Source organism: Quercus lobata, chromosome 10, assembly GCF_001633185.2.
Source record: "Quercus lobata isolate SW786 chromosome 10, ValleyOak3.0 Primary Assembly, whole genome shotgun sequence".
Taxonomy (NCBI): domain Eukaryota; kingdom Viridiplantae; phylum Streptophyta; class Magnoliopsida; order Fagales; family Fagaceae; genus Quercus; species Quercus lobata.
The window spans coordinates 65,325,694-65,338,506 of record NC_044913.1 but is presented as its reverse complement, the minus strand read 5'-3'; the positions used below and the strand labels follow the sequence as shown (position 1 = coordinate 65,338,506).

At 36.9% G+C, this 12,813-nt stretch overlaps 1 protein-coding gene across 2 annotated transcripts; it reads left to right on the top strand.

Moving 5' to 3' along the window:
* Positions 1 to 5,011: 5,011 nt before the first annotated feature.
* Positions 5,012 to 10,695, top strand: LOC115963908 (respiratory burst oxidase homolog protein C-like). Of its 2 annotated transcripts, XM_031083143.1 has the most exons (12): positions 5,012 to 5,715; positions 5,842 to 6,004; positions 6,117 to 6,165; positions 6,306 to 6,419; positions 6,538 to 6,963; positions 7,041 to 7,424; positions 7,535 to 7,630; positions 7,743 to 7,858; positions 8,068 to 8,170; positions 8,632 to 8,705; positions 9,549 to 10,051; positions 10,312 to 10,695. In XM_031083143.1, the coding sequence occupies exons 1-12, from the start codon at positions 5,181 to 5,183 to the stop codon at positions 10,425 to 10,427; spliced, it is 2,679 nt and encodes an 892-aa protein (XP_030939003.1). In that variant the 5' UTR covers positions 5,012 to 5,180; the 3' UTR covers positions 10,428 to 10,695. The 2 variants fall into 2 exon arrangements, with proteins under 2 accessions (XP_030939003.1, XP_030939004.1); XM_031083144.1 differs by lacking the exons at positions 8,632 to 8,705; positions 10,312 to 10,695 and having other exon boundaries at positions 9,549 to 9,663.
* The last annotated feature ends 2,118 nt before the right edge of the window (positions 10,696 to 12,813 follow it).

The window sequence follows — 12,813 nt, the reverse complement described above, 5'->3', positions numbered from 1 at the left end:
CCTTCAGAAATGTACTAATGTTTTGTTTAAATGAAATTATAAACCCTTAATATCACATTAAGTTAGTAGATGTCTAAATTTTCCGTGCTATGATATGTTTCATTACTTGTGAGAATTGATAATTCAGCCTTAATATTGGTGGTTTTGTATATACAGATGATTATGAACAAAGGCCAGCAGCGGAAAATACACCTAAACGACGTGGTCCTACAAACCTAGCTGACATATGGGCATTGGATGGATCCTGGAAGATCTCGTTGCCGTTAAATGGTCGAGGGCAACCGATTGACCTGGATGGTAAAATATTTGTTCGGTGGTTGGGAACTTTCTGTCACAATGGGTTGTTATTGCCACTTGTCCCTGCTGCGTGGCCCAAAGTCGAGGAAAAATATAAAGATGATTGCTGGAAGGAGATTAAGGGAATATGAAAATAAAGTATAAGTAATAGTCATTTACAGTCGCTGTCGTATATCCAATGTGATATTCAGTAGGGTCCGTGCTTGTGCTTTGCTAACTCCATTATTGCATTTCAGCAACAGTATCTCATTGATGAAGATATTATTAAACCACCTGATCAAAAGGGATGGGCAATGCATATACTCGGGGTCCTTAGGAGAAATCGAAGGACTAAGTTGAAGAAGATTCACGTACGAGGGCGGACAAAGGAAGATGTATTGGCCAGGAAGACACCGCGGAGGGTAATGCCGGAGCAGTGGGTGCAGATGGTTAACTATTGGTTTGATCAGAAAACTGTGGTACTGCTATTTTATTCGTCTATCTCATTATAGTCGTAATTTAGTCAATGATATCATGTTGGCCATGTTTCACTCTAAGAAAAACTAAATCTTCTTGTTATGTATAATATAATTAGTGTAGCTCCAAAGCACTTTCCAATAGATGTGATAGAGTTGTTTTGCCCCCTCAACAACATAAACTTAAGATTACTATTATTTAGAGATTGGTTGGGGACTACGACTACTACAAGGGTATGCAAGTTCATCATATTTATGCCAAGGGTCTCAATAAGAAATATATAACAAAAAAAAATTCATTTGTGTCATATTAAACAAATGAAATAGTAATTTTATCGTAACTCACTTATCTTGCTGTACTGGCTAACCTATGTAGTTTAGGCTGTGGGCGAATTCATTTATCCTTTATGTTCTATTCCATGCTTGGGTTATGATGTATCTTCTTCCTTTAATACTAAAAACATGCTTTTTAACTAGTTTGTGTTTGTACTTAGAAGATCACAACATAGTTCTTCACATATAACTTAAATGCACACAATACATAATCACACCAATAAACCATCTAGATGAATGGGCATAACCAATTTAGGTAAACTAATAACAAACATGCTGTAAAACCGAATATTTAGGTCACACACATGCTGCAAAACCGAATTTTATCAACTCCTATTTTTACACTGAGGAGGAGGATAATTAGAAACATAAATATATTATAAATGCACAATGACAAGCACAGACGAGACAAAAACTTACACTAAGTAGTAACATACCTTAGTCAAGAGATGTTTACTTTTCATATATTTTGCCGGTAATGTGGTTGCAGACATTAAGTAACAAAAACAAGGTCAGTCGAGGGAAACAGAAGGAGATAGCAAGATCTGGGGCTCAAAGTTTTGCACAAATTTCTCATGACATGGTAAGAAATGCATTACAAGTGCTATTGTATTCGTGTATCACATTAGCTGATTTTATGCTTTTGATTCACTGTAAATGTTGAAAATACATTGTTACTTTCTTCTTAGTGGTAGATATAAACGTAGAATTCATGAACACCTTAGTCAATGCAAATGATAAACAATATAACAAATCTGAGAGCAATTGTGTTTATTGTGTGAAATTTTGTTCGTCATGTAGGCAAAAGATAAAGAGGTTCCGGTTGAGCGAGCTGATGTGTATCTAAAAGTATACCATAGGAGAGATGGGACTGGTGTTACTCCTCATGCGCAGGAGAACATAGTAAGCACAATTTTAATGGAATTTTATTGTATTTTGTGTTTGTATTGTCTATGGTGTGTAATATGCTAATTGCTTATTGTGGGGAAACTTACAGACTAGGATAGAAGAACTTCTGAGCCAAGAGGGCGTGCGACTAGAAGGAGAGCCTGGTAGTGGAATTCTCTGGTCCACAAATGATGCATATGCTCAGGTGTTTGGTCGAGAGCGTCATGGACGTGTACGGGGGGTGGGACTTGGAATCACGCCATCGGGAAGAAGTGCAACAAATGCTTCACAATTTACTTCAACTCCATCGTTGCCAACCAGAACAACCCAACGAATTTTGGAGTTGGAGAGCAACTCCACTAGACTGACTGAGCAACTAGCCCAACTACAAGAAAAACTTGCCCAATCAGAAGCAAGGCAGCAAGAATCAGAAGCAAGGCAACAACAAATGGCTGAAGTGATTATGCGCATGAATGAAATGTTCGCCCAACATAATGGCAGTAGTATAGCTGATTTGTCAATGTCTCAGGTATGAAATTGAAGGTGTATTTACCAAAACATTACTTTTTTGCAATGCATTAATTGTTATGTGATATTAATATGATACCTTTAATATATTCAGGGTGGCAGTGCTTGACGGGGACTCTCCATGGGAATGAAACTATGAATCCTCAGGTAAAACAAATACAACTATTCGTTATAACATATACAACTATATTGGGAAAAAATTAAAATAAAAAAAATCAAATTATGAAGGAAGAAGTAGGGAAGTAGATGTATTATAAGACATAAAATCAAATTAGAAAATGTTAACCATGCCTTTTTGCACTTGCTAAATGTCAACCACGTAGTCCATTATTAATTTAATTGTTTTAAAGGAAGGGTAATAATAACAATGTGGTTAATTAGTACATGGTATACTCGACGTAGAGTATTGTTCGCATTTTATTGTTGAAACTTGAAAGAATAGAAATTTGACAACTAGTGAACTATGTGAAGGGACCTTACTGGAAGGTAGCATTCCATCTAAGAAATTATAATATTTATTGTTATATTTAACAAATGGCAGTGAATATGGATTATGTGTGTGTATATATATATATATATATGAATTTGAAGAGAGTGGAATCTATGATATTGTATAGAGTATGGAGGTATATAAACTTTTCAAAGTGGAATCTATGTCTCACTCTTAGTCTTGTTTTTAAGATGCTATGGTTTTAAATGAAGTTACATCAAAAAGACTAAAAATTTAAGGGATGTTGACCTTGTTAAAGTGCAGCTAGCAAAATACTTGATTTTGTTTAGAATTTGTTTGTTTGGGCTTAAAATGTTAGCTTATTTCCGGTGTTGTCATTGTCACAGGTACCATGAAGCTTGCTGGGAAATTGTTGAGTGATGTTTCTATTTTGTGATGTAAAAACTAAAGTTTGTTGGGAACTTTTATTTGCTATGTAATTTTTTGGATATGTAATTACTCTTTTGGCAATGAACTTAATTGTTTTGTTTATGTAAAAATATCGTTTATGTAATTAATATTTTGGATACTATATACAGTATCAAATATGCAATTTGGTAATGATTTCATATATGCAATTTGTTTTGTTGGTTAGTATTGTTGCATCTGAGTGTTGGCAGGAATATGTCTCTGGAATTACAGGTTTTGTTTTGGGCAGTACTGTGTTGAGGAAGAAAAAAAAATATTTTAAAAAAAAAAATAAAAAATATAGCTGCGTTTTGGGTTCCTATAGCCGCGTTTGTAGAAACCGCATCCATTTATTGGGACCTATGCGGTGCTTTGGGCTGCGTTTCAAACGCAGCTCTATCCGCAACCTATAGCCGCGTTTCTATTGAAAACGCGGCTATAGGTCCCGCTTCTGGACTTGTGAAAAACGCGGCTCTAACCTTTCCAAAACGCAGCTATAAACACTGTTTGGGCTGCGTTTCAAACGCAGCTCTATGTGCAACCTATAGCCGCGTTTCTATTAAAAACGCGGCTATAGATCCCGCTTCTGGGGTTGTAAAAAACGCGGCTCTAGGCTATTTAAAACGCAGCTCTATGTGCAACCTATAGCCGCGTTTATATTGAAAACGCGGCTATATATCCCGTTTCTGGTGTTGTAGAAAACGCGGCTCTAGGATACATAAAACGCAGCTAAAAAATCTGTTTGGGCTGCGTTGTAAACGCAGCTCTATGGGCCACCTATAGCCGCGTTTCTATTGAAAACGCGGCTATAGGTCCCTCATTTGGGGTTGTGAGAAAACGCGACTCTAGGCTGCAGAAAACGCAGCTACAGACCCCGGTTTGAGCTGCGTTTTTGAAAATGCAGCTCTAGGTCCCCGCAGGGGCCTATAGCCTCGCTGCATAGGCCGTGTTTGTAAAACGCGGCCATAAAACGCAGCTATAGCCTTTAGCGGCGTTTTTTATAGGCTATAGCGGCGTTTTGCAAATGCGGCTATAGCCTTTTTTTTTGTAGTGGCTTTTGGCTAACACCACACCAGAGTTCTCTCCCTTTATCCATTCTCCAACTTTCTTTGCAGTTTGATTGTCAAAAGACACCCTTATTATTGTCCATTAGATAGAGCATAAAAGACGATTTTTTGCATCATCATTGACCATTTAGATCAAATATTTTTGCTGTTAATCATGATTAACAATGATGAGCGTAGCAAGTTTAGTCCAAAGAGTGTAAGTAGATATTTTCCTGTCAAAGAAACGAGATCTTTCTTATGTATTAAAATAATAAATAAATAAATAAATAAAGAGCAATAATCAACTCATACTTTTTTTTTTTTTTTGGGAAAGGATCAACTCATACTTTTGTAAAGTTAGTGAAGCATATGCCAAATAATTCTAATATGATTATGATGTATTAATCAGTTGTAGAAGTGACATAATCAATGCCTGGCATCCATTATCTTCGTGGGGGCAAAGGTGTTGTGCTATAAAAAGTTTGTTTAACACACAGAGGATCTTACTCTAGGAGGGAACATTAGTTAAAAACACTGAGACACGCAAGTTTGAGTTTTTTTTTTTTTTTTTTTTTTTAAATAGTTCGAAACTTGATTGAGATTCATCAAACCAACAATTCTCATCGTCTTTCATCCAAATCTACAAAAAATAGTTTAGTTGTAGACTTGTATATCTGCTTGGTTGGCTTCCATGTAGAATTCGTATGTGTCAGCTGTATTATCAATAAGCAGAATATGGGAACAGAAATTCCTGAAAGCGAAAGGTTTGCTTACAGCAGTCCTCTAAACAAACCCAACTCCGGTGCTACCGAAAATATTAAAAGCAGCAACAGCAGTAAATCCCACGTTGTAGAAGAACCGTACGTTGAGATCACTATGGATCACGTTTGTGATAATTCTGTTGTTGTTCAAAGCGTTCAAACTGTTGCTGTCGTTGCTGATATTGAAAAAGATCCCCAGTTGAGTACTTTACCTGCTAGAGATCTCGAGAAGAGTACCTCATTTGGTTCCTCAATAGTAAAAAGCGCTTCTGCACGTATCAAGAAGGTCTCTCAGGAACTGAAGCGATTCACTTCATTCTCAAAACAATCCACTCCTCCAACTCATTTTGATAGGAAGAAGTCCACAGCAGCTCATGCTTTAAAGGGCCTCAAGTTTATCAGCCAGAAAGATGGCGGTATTGGATGGTCTGCCGTTGAGAAGCAATTTGACAAGCTCACTGCTTCCACCAATGCCTCCCTTCCTCGTTCGCTATTTGGCAATTGCATAGGTGCTCGCCACAACCTCACAAACTCTTCTCTAATCTTTAATTCATATTTCTTTTAACTAAAGAAATTAAGTCTAAGGCACTTGGAGCTTATAAGTTGTTCAAAGATATCGTTATATGTAATGGCAGGAATGGACGAGAAGTCAAAGGAATTTGCTGGCATGCTGTTTGATGCGCTTGCTCGGAAGCATGGTATTAAGGGTGATTCCATCAATAAGTCCCAGCTGAAAGAGTTCTGGGACCAGATTTCTGATCAGAGCTTCGACTCCAGGCTTCGAACTTTCTTTGACATGTACTTATTCTTTTCTTTTTAGAATAACATTTGTACCTGAATATCTGCAAAAGAATTATTACTTTGTCTTCATCTACCAATAAACCATGAGCTAGCTTACCATTAAATGCAGGGTTGACAAAGATGCGGATGGCAGAATCACTGAAGAAGAAGTCAGAGAGGTATTACAGTGAATATATCTTTTAAAATTTATAAATATTTAATCTGAATCATGAAATTGATCCCTTCGAAGAGATGATCCTTTTTTAAGCTTTGTCCGGATAAAAATTTTCTAAATCAAATCAATATATTATATTTGCAGATTATCTGCCTAAGTGCTTCTGCCAACAAACTCACAAATATTCAGAAACAAGCAGATGAATATGCAGCCTTGATCATGGAAGAGTTAGATCCAGAACATAAAAAATACATCATGGTACAAAATCCGCACACACGATCTCATGATTAAAGTAGGAAACAATTTATTTTCTATTGTAGAATTATTATTTTAGAGGAATTTGGTCATCTGGCGATGACTGTTACTGGACTGACAGATGGACAACCTGGAAATGCTTCTGCTGCAAACACCAAGTCGGTCCATAGGACGTAGAGATAGCCAGAATCTGAGCCGGAGGTTGAGCCAAAAGCTCAAAGCCACACAGGAGAACAACCTCTTAAGGAGATGGTGTCAAAGAACAGAGTATTTCTTACAGGATAACTGGCAAAGAGTGTGGGTAATTGTATTGTGGATTGGGGTTATGTCAGGCCTATTTGCATACAAGTATTTGCAGTATCGAAATAAAGCTGCATACGAGGTTATGGGCCATTGTGTATGCATGGCTAAAGGTGCAGCCGAGACACTTAAATTGAACATGGCTCTTATCTTGCTACCAGTCTGCAGAAACACAATAACCTGGCTTAGGAATAAGACCACACTAGGTGTCGTAATCCCTTTTGATGACAACCTCAATTTCCACCAGGTAATTTCCTACTTTTTTTTTTTTATCCTCACTAGGCACCAAAAATTGAGAAGAAAATTGACAGCATCTTTTTTCAGATGATAGCAGGGGGAGTTGCAATTGGAGTTGGAATTCATTCAATTTTTCATATGGCTTGTGATTTCCCTCGCCTTATTCTTGCAAGCAGTGACAGGTATAAGCCGATGGAAACTTTCTTTGGGAAGCAACCTTTAAAGTACTGGAATTTTGTTAAGTCAGTGGAAGGAGTGACTGGAATTATAATGGTAGTGTTGATGGCAATATCCTTCACACTAGCTTGCCCTTGGTTAAGGAGAGGTAAGCCCAACCTTCCCAAATTTCTCAAGAATCTAACTGGCTTCAATGCTTTTTGGTATACCCACCACCTCTTCATCATTGTTTACGCCCTCCTAATTCTACATGGACTTCAGCTCTACCTGATCAAGGAATGGTACAAGAAGACGGTTAAGCATCTATCACCTCACACTTTCGACCTTTTTTATTCACATTCGTTTGCTTTTTTGGTAATTATAACTCCTTATATTACATTTTCCTGCTCCACTATAATTGGCAGACCTGGATGTATTTGGCTGTTCCTCTTGCTCTTTATACATGTGAAAGATTGATCAGGGCATTCAGATCCAGTGTTGAGCCTGTTTCAATACTAAAGGTAAACAACTCAAGTTATCATTAATTTTTGTCATATGGGACGTGCGTATTTATTTAAAGTTTATGTTGGTATGTACATATAGAAGAATATCTCATTCTCTTTCACACTGAAGGTGGCTGTTTATCCCGGAAATGTGTTGTCACTTCACATGTCAAAGCCCCATGACTTCACGTACAAAAGTGGGCAATACATGTTTGTCAATTGTGGTGCTGTATCTCCGTTTGAATGGTATGCCTCCCTTGAACCATCGTTACCAAATATGCCAAACAGTGCCAAGAAAATTTTAACTTGCATGTCTATAAGACATCTTTATTACCATATCCAAAAATAAGATAGCACTGATCACCTTTTTAACTTAGGGCATGTTCTTTCCCTCTTCTTTCCTTGTCTAATTGCTTGCATTGCTTACTTTTGGGAACTTAATTTTATGTCCACAGGCACCCATTTTCCCTTACCTCAGCACCTGGAGATAATTATCTTAGTGTTCATATTCGAGCTCTTGGTGATTGGACACATCACCTCATGGACAAGTTCTCAGAGGTGCGTTTTCATTAGGAAAATTGCCCATCTTTGGTTTTATTGGAAAATCATGCCTTACGAAGCAAAGGTCACTACTTTGAAGTTTGAACCTTTAGGCCAAAAACGCACTTAGGAAACTTTATTATTGTGATAGAATCATAGATGATAAGAATCTCATTAAATGCTCTATGTTTATATGCGAAATTATCATCTTCATTTGAGAAATTTCCACAATACCCCTACCACATCATTCAATGAGAGGTATCATTAGTAAATGCTAATCATTTAGCGAAAATATATTCTCTTTATGAAACTTTCTCTTTCGCTTAATTGTTTGTCTAACATTGCACATTCCTTTTGGTAAGATGGTAATAAGAAATACGATTTGTAGAAGGAACCCACGCTGAATTATGTGGGGAGAGAACTATTCCAAAGTAGGAGCCACCTTCCTGTAGCTAATCTCTGTGAAATTGGTTTTCTAGGTGTGTAAACCAAGTGATGAAAGTGGACTCCTCAAAGCTGACTTCTTGCAAGGAGATAGCAATCCAATTCCAAAGTAAGAAGAAAATAATTGCTCTTTCAAAAATTTTAATTAAATTATATCTTTTTAGGTAAGAGGTCAAAAAATTTATGTCAGGCGAGAGAATCAGATGATGAAACATAATAGATTGTATCCCAAGACAGTTACATGTATACAACAAATTATGTAAGAAGGGATCAAGAGGGTTAGTATCATACTATACATATCATGAATTACACATAACAGGCTTTAGCTTTTAGGTCTGCCCTGGGCTAAAGAAAGTGTGAGGTGTTTGGCATATAATGAAATCAAATTATTACGTCAAGTTTTAATATGTCAGAATAATGATTAAAAGATTAGATTCAACACTTTATAATAGCTTAAGCTTTTGAAATATACGATTAATTTTCATTTTACCACAAAAGTTTGGTGACCCTACTGCCCTCAAAAATTGTTGCTAGGCTTATAGTTAAAGCCATAAAACGAAAATTGTTGATGAAACCCAATAATTGGTACACCAGATAGCCACTATGTATAAGCTATGCCAGAAAAAAAAGCTTTAGGTGATGTCTGTTACAGCAATTTTTCCACGACATAGATTAAAGCATAAAACAAAGAGACGTCATTCTTGATTGATGATGTTGATACATATATCATATGTATGAGATAACTTATCATGTGGAAGGGCCAAAAACTAAATAAAGTGTGCAAATTATTTTCATCTAACATGGCAATAGCTTCTCTCTTCCTTGCTTGCTTGCTTGAAAAAAAAAATTCCTGATTTTAATAATAATGTAACACCCAGCAAATTAAAATAAATAAATAAAGGTAATGATTTCTTTGATGGGAATGACCAAAAGAGTGGTGTGTGATGAACAGTGTTCCAAGAGTGTTGATTGATGGTCCATATGGAGCTCCAGCACAAGACTACAAGCAATATGAGGTGGTGTTGCTAGTAGGGCTAGGAATTGGGGCAACCCCAATGATCAGTATTATGAAGGACATAGTGAACAACACCAGGGCCCTGGACGAGGAGGAGGAGAAAGCAGTAGGAGCAAGTAGAGTGGATGATTTTAAGACTGCGAGGGCATACTTTTACTGGGTGACAAAGGAGCAGGGATCGTTTGACTGGTTCAAAGAGGTCATGAACGAGATGGCGGAACTGGACAACAGGGGAGTGATTGAGCTTCATACTTATTGCACCAGCGTCTATGAAGAGGGTGATGCCCGTTCTGCTCTCATTGCCATGTTGCAGTCCCTCAATCATGCCAAGAATGGGGTCGATATCGTCTCTGGTACACGTGTCAAGTCTCACTTTGCCAGGCCCAAATGGCGCAATGTATACGAACGCATTGCCTCTAATCATAAACATTCCAGAGTAGGTGAGTAACCAATGCCACACTATTTTCCTTTCACAAGCACTTACTTTCTGTCATTTCCCTAAATTATTAAAGGGTGAAAAAGATGGATAATATGATTTTAATACATGCCCTCCGTGTTTCACATTTATTAAAGTGTTTTCTGTCGTGTTTCCGATCCATACGAAAACATGAAAGATACTTTATTTGGAGAGTGGTCCTGAGGTTGATGCTTTCGATCATGATCATGTGCTAATGATAATTGGTGTACCGTGTACGTGCAGGGGTCTTTTACTGTGGGCCAGCAGCGCTCACGAAAGAGTTAAGCCAACTAGCAACCGATTTCTCTCACAGTGACAACAGCTCCACCAAATTTGATTTCCATAAAGAGAATTTCTGACCACAGTCGGAAATGGACGTTAGCTACAAGTACTGGATAACGATTGCCCTTTCCATCCCCACCAGGATGATCCCACTCTGTGTCTCATACTCATGTACCAAGTTTCTCAGTTTCTGGCCGCTTTGATCGTTTTTCTTCCTTTCTTTTCCAACTTTTATTTTATGTTTGCCATGTAGATTTTGGGGTTTGTTTGCATACTACTTATTTCCTGCAAACTGAAAACTTATGGCTGAAAACACTATACCAAAATAATTTTTAAATGTGTGAATAGTGCTGTGAGACCCAAAAATGCATGGATATGCGCATTTTTCAGTTCTTGGTAGTCCATGAACAATACCCATGGGACCTACTAGCTAAACGCAAAACGCACGTATTGAGCAAAACGTCCAATCCAAACGCACGCTTGTTTTATGAATTCTTCTTTACAATTAATTAATAAATTAGTGCTTATCGAGAGCCGAAAGTAGATGCAGTCAAAGCCAACGCAAGGACAGAACTACTCAAGGGCTGAGGGGGACCATCCCCCCCCCCCCCCCCGGTGCCCCCCTTCCCCTAACCTTTGGAAAAAAAAATATACTAGCATGTATATTAACAAAAAGAATTTTAATTCTGGCTCTTAAATTTATATACTTGGCCTCCCCCCTCCCCAAAAAAATTTACAAATTGACCCAAGAAATCCAACAAATAGAGTAACAAGAAAAATCTATAATAATAAAAAATGCACATATCCAGATAATAAGAAAAATCTTTGGACAAATCATAAATCTGGTCTAAGCAAAAAAAATAACAACAAATCAATTACAAATCCTAGCAAAAAAATTACAAAAACCCAATAATCTTTACTCAATTTCTCCCTCTCAAATGACTCCACCCTCATAGCCATAGAGACAACTCCTATGCTACATATTGATCGCTCCATCCACACATTAGTTAGACCTTGAAAATATTAAGACATGCCAACTGACTTACAAAACTATTGATTATAAAATCCTATTATTAAATTTTTTTCAAAAGAAAAAATACAAATAATAATTAATAAATTAATGCTAATAAAGCAACTTTGTCAACCTCTAGTATTGATATTCCTTTTTTTTTTTTTTTTAAATCTTTGAAGAAAGAACTTCGCCCCCTAAATTTGAATCTCGGTTCCGTCCCTTAGCCATAGGATGGTGGGTTGGTCGCCGCCACTAAACTTGGGATTGGAATAGTTCCCCATGCATGAGCATGATTCTCCCATGGTTGTGCAGTGGTAAGGACCAATCCAAACAGTGTGAATAGGAGAAAAGTGAATTGAGATATTAGAGAGTTGCATGTGATGAAAATAAATACTAATAAAAAAGGAGTAAAATGCAAGTCAACCATCCTCCAACCAACTTTGCATGGCGTGGGCCAATCTATATATGTTAGGGTGTCAATGTTCGACCCAACCCGCGAACACGACACGAACCCGACACGGGTTTTTTCGGGTTAGGGTTTGGCCTTAATGGGTTTGGGTCATAAATGGGTCAACCCGAAAGCGACATGATAAGAAACGTGTCATAAGCGGGTCAACCCACGTAACCTGCAATAGACACATTTGACACACCAATTTAATTGTATCAACCCGAAATGACCCACTTAACATAACCCATTTAACTCATATAACAAATAAATATTTACTTTATTTTAGATTTGACAAATACCTTTCATATTGAACATATATTTTAAATTTGAAAAGAAAAGTGAGTAATTACAACAATTTACAAGGGATATAATTGGAAATTGAAACTTTATAGACCCTGGAACTACTAATACTTTTTTTTTTTTTTGGCATAGAACTTTGCATTTGGTGAGTTCCAAGGATATAATATTTTTGTTGAACTATGTTATTTTATTTTTGTTAAACTTTGTTATTTTGAATTTGAGTTGAATGTCTTTTGGAGTATAAAGAACTTATTTCTAGATGAATGTTATATTTTTGTTGAACTATATTATTTTGAATGTGGGTTGAAGACTTGAAGTATATGCACTGTTTTTTGGGATGTAAAAAAAAATTATTTCTAGATGGATGTTATATTTAATATTATGCAAGTTGAAATAGGTTGTGTTACATTCGTGTCAACCCTGTCAGATGGGTTGGGTCAGGTCAACCCGCCTTATTAACAAGTCGGGTTAGGGTTGAAGGATCATGACACGATTATTAAATGGGTTGGGTTAGGGTTGAGCCATTTAGTCGAATACTCCTATCTCAACACGACACGAACCCAACACGCTAACCCAAATTGACACCCCTAATATATGTTAGGTTGATTGATTAAGATTATAGTTGAATACAATAATTTTGTATGCAAGCTTTTTCCATAAGTCTTCATTTCCATTCCTATCTTTTTCATCATTTTATCATCCA

Coding starts and splice junctions, on each gene's coding strand:
- LOC115963908 (XM_031083143.1), top strand. CDS start 5,181: ATGGGAACAGAAATTCCTGAAAGCGAAAGGTTTGCTTACAGCAGTCCT. Junction 7,425..7,534: donor AGGAATGGTACAAGAAGACG/GTTAAGCATCTA, acceptor TATAATTGGCAG/ACCTGGATGTATTTGGCTGT. Junction 10,052..10,311: donor TCATAAACATTCCAGAGTAG/GTGAGTAACCAA, acceptor GTGTACGTGCAG/GGGTCTTTTACTGTGGGCCA.